Source organism: Cydia pomonella, chromosome 1 (assembly GCF_033807575.1).
Source record: "Cydia pomonella isolate Wapato2018A chromosome 1, ilCydPomo1, whole genome shotgun sequence".
NCBI lineage: Eukaryota > Metazoa > Arthropoda > Insecta > Lepidoptera > Tortricidae > Cydia > Cydia pomonella.
The window spans coordinates 47,693,196-47,714,296 of NC_084703.1; the positions used below are offsets into that span (position 1 = coordinate 47,693,196).

The following is a 21,101-nucleotide window of genomic DNA, read 5'->3' on the forward strand; positions in this document are numbered from 1 at the left end:
ATGCAATTGATGATGATTTGAATTGATGTTTAATTTATTTATACTTTGATAATTTTAATGTACTTCAAATCTTTTTTTTTGGTAATGTATATTTTTGTTTGTAATTAATGGTTATGTTGTGTTGTTTATTTTATAATTAATTAGTTAGTAATGAATGTAATGATCAATGTCCTACACAATATTGATTGTTATGAATAAAGGACATGAAATGAAAAATGAAACAAATAAATATTATAGGACATTATTACAGAAATTGACTGAGTCCCACAGTAAGCTCAATAAGGCTTGTGTTGTAGGTACCTAGACAACAATATATATAATTATAAATACATAGAAACACCCATGACTCAGAAACAAATATCCGTGTTCATCACACAAATATATGCTCTTACCAGGATTTGAACCCGGGACCATCAGCTTGATAGGCAGGGTCACTACCCCCTAGGCCAGACCGGTCGTCAAAATACAATCTTAATTATATATAAATAACATTAGTCACAGACTTCCATTAGAGAGAGAGAGATGCGAAAAACTTGCATGGGTCATTCCAACAGTGACATGGGAAACCGTTTATTTGTTGCTCTTTTTATTTTTATTTTTTTTCATGGTGCAAATTTTAGTGTAAATAAGTTTTACTTTTTACAAGCTTTTATTTAACCTGAAATGTACAGTCGCATCAGATATATCGGAGCGGTCAAGGCGCCAACAAATATCTGAACACGTATCTATCGCCAAGGCGTTAGACTGCGTGTTCAGATGTTTTTGAGCAGCTCTTATATATAACATGTACGGGTCAAATGTTGCAAGCTAAATTAGACTCACTTCCCATTATTCAATTCAGCTGGAACTTCACACACATATGAAAGTTGGGTGACAATGCAATATTATGGCACCATCAAGCTGATCTGATGATGGAGACATGAAGTCACCACGGCAACTCTGTGATAAAACAACTTAACCTAATTGTGTTCGGGTATGTTAGAATTTTCGTGACGTATAACTTGCCTATTGGAAGAAAAGTTCAGTTAGCAATAAAACCTCGTAAAAATAAAAAAAAATACAAAGGAATTATTATCCTTACATTTTTTTACACTATTTGTATATTTAATAAACAAAAATGCAGATCCTAATGCTCTACAACTTTTTAAAGAATTATCTAAAAGGCTGGTCGACTTCACAGGTGACCAAAGAGCTGGCAGCATTCTTGCACAACATATTAGCATCGCAACACAGCGGGGAAATGCTGCCAGCATCCTTGGCACCATGCCAAAGGGGCCAAATTTTTTAGACATATTTTAATTTTATTTAGTATTAGTTTTTATTTAGTTTTATTTAATAGATAAGTTAGTTTATTTTTATTGTGCCTTACATTTAATTAATAATTACTTTTTAATAAATAAAAAATGCAGATTAAAATCCTGTTGTGTCATTATCCATTAATCATTATCAATACTGACTACTTCAAAGCAATCCATTTTTTTTTATTCTGACTTATACTTATACTACAATACAATACAATACAAATATACTTTATTGCACACCTCAATACAGAAACAAATATTACAACACATAAAGAAGAGGTAAACAACAGGCGGTCTTATCGCTAAAAAGCGATCTCTTCCAGACAACCTTTAGGTAGCGGAATTAAAAAAAAAAAAAATGTTATGTCAGTAGGTGTTCGAGATGCAATAAAAGAAGTCTAGCACAGAATAAACACAAAACTAAACAATATAATTATCATATACAAATATAAATAATAAAGATATATAAATACATATACATACATTATATTAAAATACATGTATATATATATATATATAATAAATGCCAACCATAAGTATGGAAAAGGAAGCAGATAAAAGTATTATGGAGCAGGTAAAAAGTGAAGTTTAATTGCGTCTCTTGAAAGAATTAGGACTACTTGCTGATTGCTCCTAAATATAAGCATTTGAAGCTCAGGCTGTTTAAAATTATTAAAAAAGTTTTTTAATGCAGTTGCTATTTCTCTACAAAGAGGTTTCCTGTTTTATTGTCTGTTTAAATTCTATTTGTTGTTGTGTATGAATAAAGTTATCACTATTGCAATCACTTACTGGAAAGGCTTAACTTTTTTGTTTACCAATATTCCTTATTGCATGTGCAATGCATTTTTATTATTTTGTGGGCCAGATACTAAATATTTCACAGGACTGGCAACAGGCCGAATGCAATCCATTCATGAGCTTGAGTTGGCCCACGGCCGTACTTTGTCCACCACTGGTCTGTTAATGCTTTTGGATAAGTATCTTAAAGCAAATAGAATGGGGCTTTGACAGGCAAAGGGTTTGGAGTTAGTCTTATGCAAAAGCCATATAAAACCCTTTGATAAGGTTAGAGTTCTGGGGCCTACCGCGAAAATGGAAGTTCATCAATTGCGGGCATTTTTCTCTGTCACTCTAATTACGTCTTAGTGAGAGTAAAAGAGAAAGATCCCTGCAATTCGCGAATTTTGGTTTTCGCAGTAGACCCCCTGTCCTTGTCTGTAAGCAAGTTGTTTAGCTGGAGGAATAGAGAATGCAGGAAAACAAACAAAATAATTATAGGAAATATGAAAAGGGACAGCTAGAATAATAAAGATAAAATCAGAAAAGGCCTATGCAAAAAAGACACAGTGGAATGTGATTTGTGGGAAATAAACTAAATAGGGAATTTAAAAAAAAATTAGAAACAATACAAAAGCAAGATTTTTAAATACTTGATCAGTTCAACAAAATTAAACTTTCAGCCCAAACAAAATACAATTTTAAATGATGTTATATAAAAAAATGTATATCTATAAAAGTAACATATACACAAGTACTTCATATAAATATGCGCATATAGAATGGGCTTGTTAATATACTTGGACGTGCATTGTTGCAAATTAAAAACACACGCAACTGAGTGCAGGAACTTAGACAAGTTCAAGGATTGTAAGTAGAAGGATATACAAAAATAATCGTTTCTTATTAGAAAGCCTACCTGCTTGTTGCCTGTCAATTGAAACTCCAATATCTTCTGTTTACCATCAGCACACTTCTTATCACAGCCCTACATCCTTATCAATACGATAAATAGAAAATAAATAGTATAATTACAAGATATCTATACTATACTTAAGAACTTATTTTAGCTAAATAACAGTATGCAATCATTAGCAAAAATTGCTGTACTCGGCAAGGTAGGAATGCGAGGCGCGTGATAAAATTTAAATCGCGTAAATAGGTGAAAGTGAGATTTTCGACTAAAATTCGTATAGAGAAAGGAAGGTCGGAACGTACGAAGAAAAGAAATAATTTGAATCTGCCAAATGTCAATGTGACGTTTAGGGGCATTTACGAGGTTTGCTTTCAATGATTGCCACGGTATGTGAATAATCGATTAAACCCGATGGCCAATTATTATTAGAATATAGGAGGCAAAAAGCCCCTTTAAAAGGTTCCTTTTTTTAGTTTTTCGTATTGAACGTAAAAATGATCTTTTACGCAAATAATCTACATAAAATTGCCTACAAGAAAGAATTTGTACAGTCACTAGAATACGGTATGCGAAAAGTGAGCGTCCATACTTAAGATACGCGAGCTCCATACGATATGCATGATCGCGATCGGCAAAATGATACAAATGTGGACCCAGCTTTAATAATGTGTTTATATTTTTCTCATTGTTTTGTACGTGTTTTTATATTTCACTTTTATGCGCATATTGTAAAAATCTCTTAAAGTCTTAACACAAGATGGAAAATTAATAAAAAGAATGAATAATAAAATAAAATACTTTATTGCACAGTATATAATTAAAGTTACAAATTACAGAGCATTAATTGGAGTCTAACGGTGTAGATAACAACAGGCGACATATCGCTAAACAGCGATCTCTTCCAGACAACCTTCAGATACAGCGAAACTGCGAGCATAGTTACTGTACGGGTACGGGTAGTGCAAAATGAAAAGAAAAAAATTGCAAAATGTGAAATTCATAATGACATTATAAGACAAAACAACAAGAAAAAATTATAATCCAGTTATTATTACATAGCATTTACTAAATAATTCAGTAATGATTTGCAACATCGCTGCTGCTTACTTACATACTAAGAAAAACAACAAACCCAACCTGTACAAAATTCGTAGAAAAATTTGTCAATCTCTAGTTAAATTTGGGTCAATAATTGACAGAGCCGCTCCTACTAAATATAAAGAACCAGTAAAAAGAACAGAACTTTTATCGATAGAATTATAAGAACGCTTAATACTTATTAATGCCTCAGAAACATTTTCCTTAGTATATATTTTACAACTATTGTCATAATTTGCTTTCCAGATCTCAGCACAGCTTCGACATCTTTCTATCAACTCTTTCTGCTCGGTTAGAGAATAGTTGTCATTTTTCTTCGTAATATCACTGTATGCAGTTGGTATGACGAAATATACGGCATTGAAATTCAAACCCTTCAGTGGTTTGAGAAGAATTTCGGCGTCCCGGTCTCCTGTTACGCTAAATATGAGAATTCGGTTTTCAGACCTGCGAACAAATGAAAACGTTCCATGTATTGAATATTTCATCGATGAACTAATCGAATATTGGACTCTTCTGTCTGTTATCTATACCTAGCGTTATAAACGACTACGATGCGTTCAGTAATTTGCGTTTAGGAAATTCGAGTCATCATGAAATTCATGACATCAACATCATAATTAAATTAATTAATTGTTAAACACAACATTCAGAATGCAATTTTGAAGAATGAAACTGTTTATTACATGGAATTCTATTATATATTCTAAACATTACAACAGGCCACTGGGCAATATTGTTGATGTGATTTGTTTGTTTCTAAACGGACGCGATGTGTCACATCTGCACCATCCTGTTTAGTAATATTTTTGATGTATTTTTGTGACAATTTTAAAGGAAATAAGCGAGAAAATCCTTATATCACATAAAATAATTCCTCCTTGTCTCGTTTTAACAACAAAATGGAATCCCCTGCAGCAAAATCTAGGAAAAAACCAACCAAGATCGAAGAAATGACTAAGGAACAAGTTCGACAAGCGATCCTTAAAAAACGTGAAAGTAACGCGAAAGCTCAAACTATTGTAGAGAATTTGCTAGAAACCAATGTTTCCGAGACGTACTTTATGGAATGCCTGCCTGAGATCAACCAGAGCCACTTCGAGGACGTCATAGAAGAGAGATCCATCCTACACATCTGTGGTTATCCTTTATGCGATAACCCTTTATCTGTGAAGGATATTCCTAAACAAAAGTATCGAATATCAGTAAAAACGAACAAGGTGTATGATATTACTGACAGGAAGAGCTTCTGCAGTAACCACTGCTACAATGCAGCAATGCATGTGAAAAAACAGATGTTGACAAGTCCTCTATGGTTTAGAGAGTATGAGGTTATCCCAAAGTTCCATTTACTCCCATTGGACTCGGTTGGAAGCATGGGGCAGGAGGTAGATGTGTCTATCATAGAAAAGGTTAAGACAGTGGAGCGCCCAGCATTCACATCTATTAATGACTTTGCTAAAGCCAGTTTGCATGAGATTGGCGGCAATGAAAATAAAGATAATGATGATCCTGAAAATAAACCAATAGAGGTTGAATCTAAAGTGGAAAATAGTATAGAAAACATCAACAATATAAATGAAGAATCAGGTGCAAGTACAATAACACCAGTACAAGAAAATTCAAAAACAGTTGAAGTTATGAAATCAAAAGATACTCCAAATCCACTAAGCATTGTGGGAGAAATTGTAGAAAGGCCGGAGCGGAAAATAGACCCCATTCTCACAAACAAGCCCCTGGAATCAAAAACTCAAGCGTCACAGACTAAAAAGGTCCAACACAAAAAGCAACCTGCCATTATTGCCATTACGATTGAAGTAGAGAAATGCTTGACCGAATGGTTCACCATAGATACCATGATGTTCTTATTAGGAGAAGAAAAAGTAAGGGAACTCGTCACAGATAAAGGTGAATGCATTAAAGAATACATGAACAACTATGCCCAAAGCATATTCTATAACTCTAACAACTACGATCAATATCAAGCTTTATGCCGTAAGCTGAACATGCTGGAGCTTGAAGACAGAAAGATTGATGCTAAAGCGAAGAGGGAGTTAAAGCCATTGCCCGACTATTCAATACTACAGGAAGAGAGTAAACGAATGCAGTTAAAAATAAAAGCATATCTAGAAGGCAAAATGGAGATACCAGAACCGTTGTCAACAGAGACCAATGATACTAGTGAGGATTCAAATGTAACACAGTTACCGTTAGTTGATAAGCATGCTCAGAATGCACTACGAAGAAAGATAGTCTGCCAGCATTTGAATAAAGTGTTACCAGACTTATTACGGTCACTTGGTTTATCAACATTCTCTGTCAGTGCAGAGTTAAAATTGCTCGTAAATACTTTCAAGTTAAGTGCAAATAACATTATGTTTAAGCCAATCCAATGGACTCTAATAGCTATAATAGTATTAAAGCTACTTTCTTTGCGTGATAAACGGTTGGAATATTACTTGGAGCAACAAACAGCATTCCAGCATATGCAGCTGTTGCTGCTGAGTTATAAGCAGGACGGTGGATATGTGGACAGGCTGATATCCTGGTTGACTGACATTGACAGGCTACTAGATAATAATAGCACGCAAATGACACTGAACTGAAGATCTGTTCCTTGAATGCTTAGAAATAAAGTCCGTCACAGATGGAGCACTAATATATCGAAAGTTATCTTATAGCAAGGAATCTTATAATATATTTTAGGTACTATTTGTCTAAGTCCGCACACAAAGCTATAATATTTATTTTGCTGTATTTTGTCTCTCTCACAATGTACATGCTAGAAAGAAAACAATATGTATATTTTGGTATTGTTGGCGTGTGTAGTGCTTAGCTATACTATTAAGGTATCTGTCAGTATCTTACAGTGTATTAATATATATTATCGCTCCGTCTGTGACAGGCTTAAAGGAAAAGTGAAAACTTGCTGACTCGACCACTCTACCAACTGAACTACTGAGACTTACCCTTTAACAGTGAATATTTCCACCATATCCTTTATATGTGGCATTATCTATGAAAAGAGACCTTATTGTCGATGGCGCTTACGTCGCACTGAGTCGCGCAGCGTTGTATTGGAGCATTGTTTATGACGGCGGAAGCGCCATCGACAATAAGGTCCTTTTTCATAGATAATGTCCCATATGCGCTTTTTTTTGTATTTATGTATAATTATGTGATGATAAAATAAACTATTCTTAATAATAATGATATTCTGTTTTTTTTTGTGGTGTCTGGAATGGAATCACTGTAATGTGTATTTAATATTTAAAACATCTAATGTCGATGAAATTTGCCTACATCGGACTTATTGTACGTAGCGAATTTTTTAACTATATTATATAATTATTTTACAATGCATTTGCAAATGTATTAAATTGTTATTTTAGTGCTAGTGCTAGCGAATTATTAATAAAATACAGTAGGCGCTCGGCAATCCAGTACATGAAGTTCTTCCCCTATTTTTGGAACTGCCGGATTATTCGATTTATATGAAAAAAAAACTTTATTTACATATCAAGGTATTAGACTGTGTAAACTGCCGAATTATATTTAGAGCGGATCACCTGAGTCTCTATTTTCCGGGCTTGCGTATACTCTACAGATCCACTGAGCGAAATGTGTGATATATATATCCGCGTGCGAAAGATGTTTGTTCATCTGGATTATAGTTGCATTTCTTTCCATTTCAAAACAACAGAAATTCAACCATATTTCTTAAACAATCGATTTCAAATTCGACTTTCAATTTTTCTTATATGACAGATATTAGAAAAAAAAATATTACCTCGCAGTATCGCCGAACCACTTAGCGCAAATCTCCATAGATTCAGCCGTATGTGCTCCATCCAGGTAGAAAGTCGCATATTCCGCGTCTATTTTGTGATACCTTCCCGGCCAGTGGCACTCTTTCAAACCTACTATAGTTTCAACAGGAATAAACCCATCAAAAGCATCGCTAATTTTACTATTTTCAGTAAAGATGGCGTCGATTGACATTGATTTTAAAAATTTCCCGCCAACTTTTGCTTTTTTCGAATTTTGTTTTTTTAAGAGTGCGTTCCGTTTCGCGTGGCGAAGCCAGGCGTGCGCGAGCTGGATGGCTAGAGAGGCGTTCATCTGATATGCTGGGAGGTCCACTTGGAGAATGTTGTCGGTTGGGAGGTTGTATGTTGCGTATAATGGAACGACGGTCAGGGGGCACTGGAACAAGACTGATGATTACAGTCACGTCTTATAATATCGATACGAACAAAGTGTCCAAAATATATATACACGTCCTTATATTGTCCATATATTAAGATAGTGTATACATATTGTTGGTACTTGGTTCGTATTGATATTTTCGGGCGTGACCGTACAAGCTTTTATTTAACTTGCCCTGTTAGCATTGTAATGTGGGTCAAATCTTAGAAGCTAAATTTGACCCACTTCTCCATATCCGATTGAGCTGAAATTTTACATACATATGTAAATCGGATGGCAATGCAATATTATGATGACATGCAATGATATATAACTATAGATAGGTTATACTTATACATAAGGATAAAAAATACTTCCATATTTATTTCTATATCTACGAAGAAATCTGTTATTATTGATTAATTTTCGCATTCCATCCATCTTTATCATACTCGTTGTTAAACATGAGCTTGTCTCTCTCTATCGGTGAGCGGGAGCTCGTTAGCGCGTGAACATTTCTCGCTTGTCTACGCGCGACTAAAGGCTTGAACAATTTCTCACAATAAGCGCTTCAATTTTAGAACGTCTAAAACATGTCTTAAGTTATACTAAATCATTGATGACATGGAGCTGATCTGATGGAGACAGGAGGTGGCCATGGGAACTCTGTGATAAAACAACGCAAATGAATTGAGTTTGGGATTGCATAAACGCTTGTACCAAAAATGTAATTTTTGACAAAAACTTATTTATTATGCAGGGTGACCTTAGCCATTACACAAACCCTGAAATCCCACGTAGGGTTATTTCTCAGGAATGCTCTGACGTTAATATTTTTTTAATTAGAACAAAAGATAAAAAAATAAATTTTTCGAACAAAAGTTATTTGCAATAATCGATAACAAAAAGAAACAAACTGTGTTAATCTTCGGCAGTGTTTTTGGCAATTTGTTAGAAATATTTGATAATGATGACATTTTTCAAAAGTCAGAAGCTTTATTAGTGTCATACATAAAATGATAATCAAAAAGGTCGAAGAAGGTTCCATACTATTCTTTTAGGATATTACCTTAGGAGCTACTAACACATACAGGCTGCTCCAAAGTAAAATATGGTAATTTGTACACCGGTTGTTATGATACTTTGTACACTGGTTCTAAATACCCTAATGCATATGTACATTTCGGCTTTGTCCAATGGCTAGGGACACTGTATAATGGTTTGATTTTTACCTGTACATCGCTAGCGACGCTTTTTAGAACGTCCATCGCTTCATCGGGCTGCTGCACCGTGTACGCTTCGCAACCCCGCTTCATGATGCCTGCCTTCAAAACAAGAATAAATTTTACTAAACGATTCTGCCATGCCTATAATAATTATGATATAGAAAATTTTCTTGGAGACTCTCAGGATACATCTCTAAAGATAATTTGATAAACTATATAATCATTCAGTTCTGACATTTAGAAATATTTACACCTCATTGGAAAGAAATATTAATTTTATTCTGTTTTTAGTATTTGTTGTTTTAATGGCAACAGAAATACATCATCTGTGAAAATTTCAACTGTCTAGCTATCACGGTTCATGAGATACAGCCTGGTGACAGACGGACGGACGGACGGACGGACAGCGAAGTCTCAGTTATAGGGTCCCGTTTGACCCTTTGGGTACGGAACCCTAAAAAAGAAGAAGAAAAGGCTGCGTTTCCATCAGAGTTGTGTGAGGTAGCTGAGTGCTAAAATTATTTCCATACCGAATTTCACCTCAATCTGTTCAGCTGTTAGTTTAAGCGTGAAGAGGTGACAACAGTACAAAGTTGGGCTGCGTTTCTACCAGAGACATGCGATTAACGGCCAAGCCACATATTTTGACTAAGGTGTAGAGTTTGTGAAGTTGCCCTAGTACTTGAGTTAAAAGCTTAGCTCTACAAGAGATCTGATAACTTTTTGACAGTGCGAGCCTTATGGTTTCGTCTTGGCAACATTTTACATGAAAATGTTTTTGTAAGTTGCTTAAGATGCGCGTCGCTTTGCTCTTCTTGGCGGGAGCACTACCGTGCCCCCAGATATTATAGCAGTTTATTTCCATAACAAAATAAAAAAGAATGAAACCTTTGCTCGTGCGATTTCTGGCAACGTGTGTCCTAGAATCGAAGTGTGGTCCAGTCCCAACATCGTTATGCCCACTACTGGGACCCGCCTGCAACAAATTATCACTATTTACTTGATATACAAAACGATGATCTGGGTTCATATTATCTATGAAAAGGTACCTTATTGTCGATGGCGCTTACGCCGCACTGCGTACCGCGGCGTTGTTTATAATATGGGAGTATCGAAGACAATGGCGTAATAACACCGACAATAAGGTCCCTTTTTAGGGTTCCGTAGCCAAATGGCATAAAACGGAACCCTTATAGTTTCGCCATGTCCGTCTGTCTGTCTGTCTGTCTGTCTGTCTGTCTGTCTGTCTGTCTGTCTGTCTGTCCGAGGCTTTGCTCCGTGGTCGTTAGTGCTAGAAAGCTGAAATTTGGCATGGATATATAAATCAATAAAGCCGACAAAGTCGTACAATAAAATCGAAAAATTTAATTTTTTTTAGGGTACCTCCCCTACACGTAAAGTGGGGGTGAAATTTTTTTTTCGCTTCAACCCTAGAGTGTGGGGTATCGTTGGAAAGGTCTTTCAAAACTAATATGGGTTTTCAAAAAACATTTTTTGATAAAGTGAATATATTCGGAGATAATCGCTCCGAAAGAAAAAAAAATGTGTCCCCCCCCCTCTAACTTTTGAACCATAGGTCCAAAAAATATGAAAAAAATCGTGGAAGTAGAGCTTAAGAAAGACATTAAATGAAAACTATAGCGGACATGATCAGTTTAGTTGTTTTTGAGTTATCGCAAAAAGTTTTCCCTTCATAGTAAAAAGACTTATTTTAATTAGGTACTGATTATGCAAATTTGCCTATTTGTTTAACTCAGGTGAAAGGTACCGTTTCATCCCTTGGTTAACAATTTACTATACTTTAAGCTCCAGTTTAGCTTATTGTGACGGAAGAGTAACTACGGAACCCTACACTGAGCGTGGCCCGACATGCTCTTGGCCGGTTATTATAGATAATGTCACATATAATGCAATGAAACGAAAATAGACAATACCATAGAGAAATGAGAAGTAAAGTGTGCTCACTCCATACATCAGTTTCGGTACCAAAATGATTATTATATTCGCAGTCGACATCTAGCATCGAGTAGCGGAACTCTCAGTACTGCTATTCGACAATAGATATCGCGGCAAACAAAAAGTCTAATGCTCAACGATTTTCCGTTAATATTATAACCAGAGTAAGTGTAGGAGTTGTTATAATATTAGAGGAAAAACGTATATAATAAGCTTTTTGGTACCAAAGCTGATGTATGTAGTGAGCAGTCTATTACTTCTTATTTTTTTATGACAATATTATAGGCCTAAGATGGTCGGCTCTTTATCATTTGTCACCATGCCTGTCACGTTCTAACAAGTATGTAAGCGCGAAAGTGACAGGCATAGTGACAAGTGATGAAAATGCGACAATTATACCGCCGCTGGATCGATAGAATTACGAATGTGGAAGTACTTAAAAGAATGAAGATAAAGTTGGAGGTTTTGGTCACGGTGAAAAAAAAAGGGAACATATTTATCATATTTTAGACACATATACAGAAACGACAAAATATTCGAGGAATATGTTGTACGTCAGGACGGTGAGGAAGGCGAAGTATGGGCATGTTTCCTTGGAAATATCAACCCTATCACTATAACAATAAGGCACAATACCTGAGCACATTCGTGTAGTCCACGACTCCGCCTATCCCGACCTCTACCACGGCCACGTCGACTCGCTCTTCGAGAAATATGTTGTACGCCAAGACGGTAAGGAAGGCAAAGTACTTGGGCATGTCACCTTCGAATGCCTGAGACAAAAAAGACATAAATAACATTGAAAATAGATGTTACTTAGTTTGTTACCACACCACGCAGCTTTACCAATAAGTTGAAATCTTACTTTATCTTGACCAGAGCAGTTAATGTTTTTTTTTATATTATATAAGGTAGAAATACTAGTGCTCGACGCTGCACTAGTACTCGACATGGGCACTTTATGTCAAAGTGACAAGGATTAAGTTCGAATACAGAAAAATCTTCGTTGTTCAAATTTAACCTTTATTTCCATGAAATAAAGTGCCCATGTCGGTGACTAGTGCAGCGTCGAGCACTAGTACTTCTACCTTATGCTACTTTTAAGGTATTTATCTATGTGCCACTAGTTGCCCGAATAAAATTACCTATAAAAATATAAAATATAACCTAATCACCTGACCTTACTCAAAATTATTTGAGTTTACGCTGCGGCTGTCTACAATGTATTTAGCGCAATAGGTTAAACCGAATTTTAATTAAATTTTTCAAGAACGGCTATAGAGAGTCTACTATTAATATCGACATTCAATATATATATATATATATATATATATTACTCTATTGGTCTTGAGTTATTGGAGAGACAGGGATAGAGATACACATAGATATTCGCGGTAGGAGTAAACTATGGTTATACCTGCGTGTCTGTAACATTTATATACCCGTATCTGTGAGCGCGTAATACACGGTGGCAGTGCGCGGCGAACTGTTCGCGCGACAGCACGCGCCCAGAGAGCCGCACGGAGCATAAATATGGCGACGAGTAGAATCCGTATAACGCACATTGTTATAGAACCCACCAACTGTATTTATATACCTGTGTGTCTGTGAGCGCATCGTACACACGATGGCAGTGCGCGGCGAACTGTTCGCGTGACAGCACGCGCCCAGAGAGCCGCACTCGTTCGCGTACAGAGCACAAATGTGGCGACGAGTAGAAGCCTGTACGGTGGCCGTGCGCGCGTAATATTGACTCGCACATTGCGCTTGTTGAACCCTGAATTAAAAGAAAAACAAGTTAGTCTCTTAAACTGCCGAAAAGATTGACAAGAGGTTCCATGGTTACTATCATTAGCACATCACAAGACGATCTGTCTGGCCTAGTGGGTAATGATCCTGCCTATGCAGCTAATGGTCCCTGATTCAAATCCTGGCAAGGGCATTTATACGTGTGATATGCACGGATATTTTTCCCGAGTAATGGGTGTTTTCTAATGAGTTTCAATATTTATATACTATACATATATATATCGTTGTCTAAGTACCCACAACACAAGACAAGCCTTTTAAGCTTTCTGTGGGACTTAAAGGGTCGCGATTGTCAGCTTTTGCGAATAAGGGACAGGCCGATATCGTCCGGCGAACTGGTAATCAGTGGACCGATTTAGTAAATTTTAGTAATAATGTCCCTATAATATTTATTTATTTACTGAAATGCTCAAAAGCCTCTCGGTGGCAAGTAAGTACAACCTCAACTTAAAATCGTCTACAAAGACTGCGACGGCTCAAATCATCCGCTCCGGTGTTGCTATATGGGTACGTGCATAGCGCTGTCCCGCTCACACGCCAGTGCGGCGCGTTAATCGGCAACAGTGTGATAACCACAAACGCACCTTCCCCTTTGTCCCAGCGACGTGTATGACAGACAGCTCATCCAGACGGTCCAACGACACCCCGGTCCTCTGCAGGTAGTTCGCCATAACTTCCAAATTGTTGCATATCTGTTAAAACACATATTACCATAGTCACACCAAGTTGAAAGCGATTTTAATAGCCCAGACGGCGCACGGGTTATTTTTGAAATTTTTACGGACTAGATCCCACAGAATGTATCTCGGGGCAGAGGAAGACCCAAACGGAGACGGCACGCCCTCGATACACTCAGTGCATTGGACAGGAACCAAATGGCGGGAAAGATGGGAGGCCTTAGCCCAACAGTGGGACACACAAATAGGCTAAAAAAACTTGGCACTTGCACCGTTTGGGCTATCGAAATCGCTGCCAACTTACCTTAGTCCGACTTTAGAGTTCAGTAGTCGCATCGCCTGATAGTCTCTATGATAGTCCTTCAAGTCTCTTTTGGTTAGGCTTACTTTCAAATAAATTCCAGAATCAGTGTAAACTCCATATAACGTCATTCGATATAACGATTGACTCCCTATAACATTGACATTCGTGTCGTTTTCAAGCTAAAGGTACAACATTATCGCTATAGGGACGCTCCGACAGGTTACTCGTATAAAGATATAAACAAATTTCATCCTTAAGGTCCGGACTTCTCAGGGCTATAACCGCGAAAATCGAAGTTCGTCAATTGCGAGCATTTTTCCCTGTCACTCTAATTACGTCTTAGCGAGAGTAAAAGAGAAAGATCCTCGCAATTTGCGTATTTCGGGTTTCGCGGTAGACCCCCAGCATTGCTCCGAGCAATTATTACGGTTGGCAAAACTTGACGTCCCTATGCGTGCACAACCACAGATAAGATAATTGAATTTTGACGACCCTAAATAGCCGAAAGGGATAGTGCCATACATTAGAAAGGAACAGCATGATTCGACCCTGAATCGCTGTCAAACTTCGGTTTTGTAGGAAGTTTCATTTCTGTATGGTAGAACTATTAATTACTCTGTGACTGTACTAAATGCAGTAAGGTAATGAAGTGTTAAAAATATAGATCACCTCGCCAGTTTTAATGTTCCTCCGTATCTGGTCTATGGTGGCCTTGTTGGATTGCAGCAGGTTCAGCTTCCGCACCGCCTCCTACAACATACAATATGTTAGCCAGTCAAAATAGTACATTATGATACAAGTGCAAAACATAGGAACGAATTACCTATTCGCACTTGTATCGTACAAGGTTTTACAGTACAGTTAGGGTCGGCAACGCGCATGTAACTCCTCTGGAGTTGCAGGCGTACATAGGCTACTGCTTACCATCAGGCGGGCCGCATGCTTGTTTGCCACCGACGTAGTATAAAAAAATACATTGCATACATTTTTGACATAGCCACGCAATGTGCTAAATATCGCACTAAGTACATCATATTGTACGGTCACGTCTGAAAATATCGATACGAAAAAAGTGACAAAAATATGTATACACGACTTTACTGCCCATTTATTAAGGTAGTGTATACATATTTTTGGCACATTTTTCGTATCGATATTTTCAGACGTGACTGTACAGTCAGTCAAGAAAGTGGTTTACCACTTTTCGACTCTATTACTTGACAAATAAGTCAAAAAGTGGTATAGGTAAAAAACTTAAGTAAGTCACCTGTTGTATGTAGTTGTGACGTGTTCGAATAGACAATTGTTTTGTTTGTGTGTGTCTTTTAAACATGTATTGTCTATTCGAACACGCCACAACTACATACAACAGGTGATTTACTCAAGTTTTTGATCTATAAACCACTTTCTTCGCTGACTGTACCTACCACTGACATATGGTATATGGACCTTACGGGCACTAAGAATGGTGCTAGTTCAGTGGTGTCACTCACGAATTCGGGCCAATAGTCCAGTGAACCAGTCTAACCCAACTAGTTGCGACTAATCGCGCGCATGATGCGGACGCATCAACCAATCGCGTTGTGGCGTTAGACTGCTGCACTGGCCCCATTCTTATTGCCCGTAAGGCCCGTCTTTAGATATAATTATGTAAATTACTGTAGTAGTTTTACGTACATCAATATATTGAGAATATTTCTCTGAAAACACCCTTTGTAACATAAGTTATATTTACAGGTACATATGGGACGACCAGTTTGGCCTAGTGGATAGTGACCCTGCCTACAAAGCTGATGGTCCCGGGTTCAAATCCTGGTAAGGGCATTTATTCGTGTGATGAGCATGGATATTTGTTCCTGAGTCATGGGTGTTTTCTATGTATTTAAGTATTTATAAATATTTATATATTATATATGCACTGAATGTCAATCAGTTTAAGAACAGACTAGACAAATACTTAACCAGCGCAAAGAATACATATTAAGCGAAGATCACTCAGATACAGGCAACTATCAGTTGTTTCAACTGCCTGCCTGATTAATAAATAATAATAATAATAATAATAATATATATCGTTGTCTAAGTACCCTCAACACAAGCCTTATTGAGCTTACTGTGGGACTTAGTCAATTTGTGTAATTGTCCTATAAAAAAAAAGAAAAAAATATATATACGACTTCAAAACGTGTGCATTAGGTTCATTTTCGGGTTGCGCAAATTCGATCATATTTCAAGCTTTCGTTCGCAGCTCAAATGGTTACCCATCCGATTCCGTCGCAACACGCATATTCTTTCCCTCTTGTATGCCACTCTGTTCCACCCCAATACTCCGTGTTATCTTAAAGCCCGGTTTAAATTTCTTTCATCTCTTAGATGCTCTCAAAATCTGCTACTTGTTCCCCCTCCTTCCTCTTCAAAATTCTACAACAACTCTTTCAGTTTCCGTGCTGTCCGGCTGTGGAATAATCTACCCATTGATATTAGACGTGCTAAATCACTTCCCATTTTTAAAAACCTATTAAAAGAACATTATTTGTCTATTTCATGAAGGTCCTATACTCGTATTCTTTTAAACTCGTTGTCGTTGTTATGGCTTCCTTTGTCATTTATATATGTATATGTATATATATATATATATATATATGTATGTATATATTTTTTGTATATAGTAATAATGTAGTCTATCTTAACTTTATATGTGTAGTATATGTATTATATTGTATTTTAACTACTTTTTTCTTTATTTTTATTTTTTTGCACCACCCGTTAACTTCGTTCGCCATCTCACTATCTGAAGGTTGTCTGGAAGAGATCGCTGTTTAGCGATAAGTCCGCCTGTTGTTACCTACCAATGTGTATATGTTATCAATTTCTGTATCTGTTTTTTATGTAGTGTGCAATAAAGAATTTTATTATTATTATTATTATTTTTTACATTTCTTTATAATTCTCAGTATTCTGGGAATACTGGCTTAATGGAATACACGGGCCAAAGCCAAGTGCACCCCATATTAGGTTTAGGATGAATTGATGAATGATGAACTAAGGTTACGATTTTGATGAGATACAGCCGATGAAATGGGCAATGGTAAGTGTGTACTTACTGTGACTGTTTGCGTTTGTGAATTAGGGAGTTGTGTATCGCTCTGTAAGAATTTTCTGACTATCCTACAAGTATTTAGAATTACAGCTTTCTGCATTACAAAATAAGAAGAAGGTGGCAGTGATAGAGTTTTTATAGAAGTATGTAGCTGTTGTGGGATGACACCTGTAGTAGACAAAACAATGGGTACTATGGTAACGTTATTTAATTTCCATATCCTGGCTATTTCATCCTTTAAATCGGTATATTTAGTAAGTTTTTCAGCTATTGTATTTTGCAAATTATGAGTGTTCGGGATTGCGATATCTATTAAAAGAGCTGTTTTGTTTATTTTGTCTACTACAGTGATGTCAGGTCTATTAAAATGTGTGGTTCGGTCTGTTAAAATAGCTCTATCAAAATACATTTTGTGAGTGTGGTTTTCTAAAACATTTTCCGGAATATACTTGTAGTAAGGAACAGCTAGCTGAGGAACTAGGTTGTATTTGATCGCAAGTTTCTGGTGTACTATGTTGGCTACCTGGTCGTGCCTGTGCTTATAATCGGTCTGGACTATTGATCTGCATGCTCCGGTTATATGTTGGATGGTTTCTCCTGTACTATTACATTTCCTACATAAATCTGTTGTACTATTTTTCATAATGAACTTTTGGTAATTACGGGTCTCAATCACTTGATCCTGGATAGCCATCATAAAGCCCTCGGTCTCTGGGAAGAGCTCACCGTGATTCAGCCATGCGTTCGACGCCGCTTTGTCGACACTTGGTTGGCTTAAATCGTGGTGATGCCTTCCATGGAGGGATTTCACACTCCATTCGGCAATTTTAGTTTTGTTATCTGTAAGTTCTTCATGTTTTTGGGTGGCTCTGTCTCTTAAGTTTAAGGGTGTGAATTGCTGATCATTGTGTTCTATGGCATTGTGGATGGGAGAGGTAGCTGATTTTTGATGGAAGTATGCTCTGAGTGCTGTGATTTGCTTGTTGTGAAGATTCCTGATGTCAATAAGTCCCCTGCCACCTTCCTTCCTGGGGAGGGTTAGCCGCTGTACGCACGATCTGGGATGGTGCTTCCTGAATCTAGTCATGGTTGTGTTTATAGTGCGTTGGAGGTTTTTAAGATCTGATTTGCTCCATCTGATTATTCCAAAGGAATACGTTAGAATAGGTATTGCATAAGTATTTATTGCTTTGATGGTGTTGCGTGAATTTAACTGCGTTTTCAGTATTGAATTAAGTCTGTGTTTGAACTGTGTTTTTAATTTACTTTGTGTTTCTTTGTTGTGGATTATCTGTGATTGTAAGTAACCTAAATATTTGTAGCCTGTTCTATCGTCTAGTGGATCTATGATTTCTCCGGTTTCTAACGTGTAACTGTGTCTGTAGCTTTTCCCCGCTTTCATACTGTTTACTTTGCATTTATCAATTCCAAATTGCATCTGAATGTCTCGGGAGAATCTTTCTGTTAAATTAGCCAATTATTATTATATGGTGCTACTTTACCGCGCACTAGTGTGAAAATTAGCATATTACGTTACTGTGTCGAACATTTAAAGGGCCATATGTACTGTAAAACGTTGTACGATACATGTGCGAATAGGTTCCTATTTTTCGCACTTGTACCGCAATGTACTATTATGTAAGTAAATCGTCACATGCCTTGACTGTGTGATCTTCTAGTTAAGATACATTAAATGATACACTCTGTGCTACATATATGACTATATGTTGTTAGTCATTGGTAATATGATCATAATGTATATTTAGATTCATTGTTCAAATATCAAATATCAAACATTTATTCAGCAAATAGGCCACAGGGGCACTTTTACATGTCCATTTTTACAAACAATAAATTAAAAAAAAAAAACATTTACAAATATCGAATCTATGAAATAATAAATACTTTATTAGAGATGTATACTGTCTCTAATTGTCAAATTACACAAAAAAAAACTATGATAAAAAAATAAAACCATAAAATACTAAAATTCTTTAGAGATGTATAAGTCTCTAAGTGTCAGAGATAAAATATAAAAATATATGTTGACCATTAAGCCAATTTAATTTTGTCATACCGGGCCAGGCTAATTAAGAATATATTTTATATTTAGATAGAGCAGATAAAGAATCAATTAAATACAAACTTGATCTTTGTAGTAATTTTCCATTGGTACAATTTAGATATGAATGGGTGAAGAACTGGATTTGTATAAAAAAAATTATATGTATGTGAAATGGATACTACATATACACTAACACAGGGGTTCCCATCCTTTTTTGGTCCGTGGCACATTTGCAAATTGAAATAGATAAGCAGAGATTGAATAGATTGAGATAGATTGCAAATGACATATGTGTAAATTCATGTTTTATTTTGACGATACCTAAGGTGGATGAGCTTTCTGTAAGATGACAAAGCCTGCGTTGTGGATTTGAAGGTATGCCTTTTTTATAATTAGAAGAGGCATTGTTATAGATAAGTACAGTCACCTGCTGTAATATGTTACTCTTCGAAGGCCACAAAAATATGTGATACACTCTTTATTATTACTATTAAGTGGCACACAGTTTGAGAAGCCCTGCACTAACAAATTAAATAAATATTAACCCTTTACCGCATATGCAACCATATATGACAGTTATAATATTCAACTCTATTGACAGCTGTTAAAGTTCAAATTCAAATAAAAAATAAATTATAACATGCAAAAGGGGACTAAAAAAAAACACAATTATATTTTACTTCTACAGACATCTCAATAGCTATTATTTCAACAACAAACTTTAAATAAGGAAAAACTGCCACAAGAAATTAAGGATAAATAATGTAAGTAATATATTACTAAAAGTTTAATGTACCTATATTAAATTCCTCAGTTGATTCATTTCATTATTATTATTATAAGCCTATATGGTGTCCCATTACCAGGCAAAAGCCTCCCCCCACGATTTCCACTCGTCTCGGTTTGAGCAATCTCCGTCCAGTTGTTGAGATATGCGTCCAGGTCGTCCCGCCATCTCCGTCTGGGCCTACCCGATCCTCGCCCGTCTTGCGGCACCTATACCATCATTATTTTGGTCTACCACTGTGGGTGCATGCGGCAGACATGGCCAGCCCAGTCCCATTTCAGCTTGGCGGTCTTAGCTCCAACAGTGTTTTGGTTTCATTAGTATTAATTAATTTAAAAGTTAATGAAACCACAAAATAATGTCTAAAAACTTTACAGTACTCAAAACTTATTAAACAATATAACTTTGTAAGTATACAAATCGTAATTACCATGTAAACAAATCTACATGATTTATAAACTTACCTCATAAGAATACTTAGATGCAGACATCCTCCTTGCGAAACGAACCAAGCCTAGACTGGCGAATGTAGATTTACATGAGGTATAAAACATCGGCTGTATTGCGTGTTTGCCAAGGTTAACTATAGAAAAAAAAACACTGTTTGCCTAAACGGTACAATCACATGGTGCGCGAACGTGGCTCGAGCCCCTAAGCTTATCACACGATTATACTGACATCTGACCTCTCACATCGTCATGACTTGAAACCGATTAATACTGGAATGCACAATTGAACCATAATTGAAGTAATTGAACATTGTTTGAATTTTAATAACATAACCTCAAATTTCAGCGTGTCACGTTGACAATCAGCTGTTTATTTTACTCATTATATCGGAAGTGGACTAAGGGAATGTGTGTTCAGTATATAATGTCAAGTACTTTTTAACAA

General features: G+C 36.4%; 3 protein-coding genes across 3 annotated transcripts in view; 1 reads left to right on the forward strand and 2 right to left on the reverse strand.

Moving 5' to 3' along the window:
* Positions 1–3,483, reverse strand: part of LOC133529045 (uncharacterized) — a 41,022-nt gene extending 37,539 nt beyond the window's left edge. Inside the window, exon 1 of the mRNA XM_061866654.1 lies at positions 3,001–3,483. The gene's annotated coding sequence lies outside the window, so the exon portion shown is untranslated. The remainder of the gene's footprint in view (positions 1–3,000) is intronic.
* Positions 3,484–3,779: 296 nt separating this feature from the next.
* LOC133528880 (folylpolyglutamate synthase, mitochondrial-like) lies at positions 3,780–21,025 on the reverse strand. Its single transcript, XM_061866371.1, has 9 exons — positions 20,672–21,025; positions 14,925–15,005; positions 13,859–13,966; positions 13,063–13,242; positions 12,102–12,238; positions 10,398–10,485; positions 9,516–9,608; positions 7,886–8,301; positions 3,780–4,542 (listed from the first exon to the last, which is right to left on the reverse strand). Exons 1-9 carry the CDS (start codon positions 20,759–20,761, stop codon positions 4,161–4,163), a joined length of 1,575 nt encoding a protein of 524 aa, XP_061722355.1. The 5' UTR covers positions 20,762–21,025; the 3' UTR covers positions 3,780–4,160.
* LOC133528843 (putative RNA polymerase II subunit B1 CTD phosphatase RPAP2) lies at positions 4,810–7,308 on the forward strand. The gene has a single exon (XM_061866332.1). The coding sequence runs from the start codon at positions 4,998–5,000 to the stop codon at positions 6,699–6,701; it is 1,704 nt and encodes a 567-aa protein (XP_061722316.1). The 5' UTR covers positions 4,810–4,997; the 3' UTR covers positions 6,702–7,308.
* Positions 21,026–21,101: the final 76 nt, after the last annotated feature.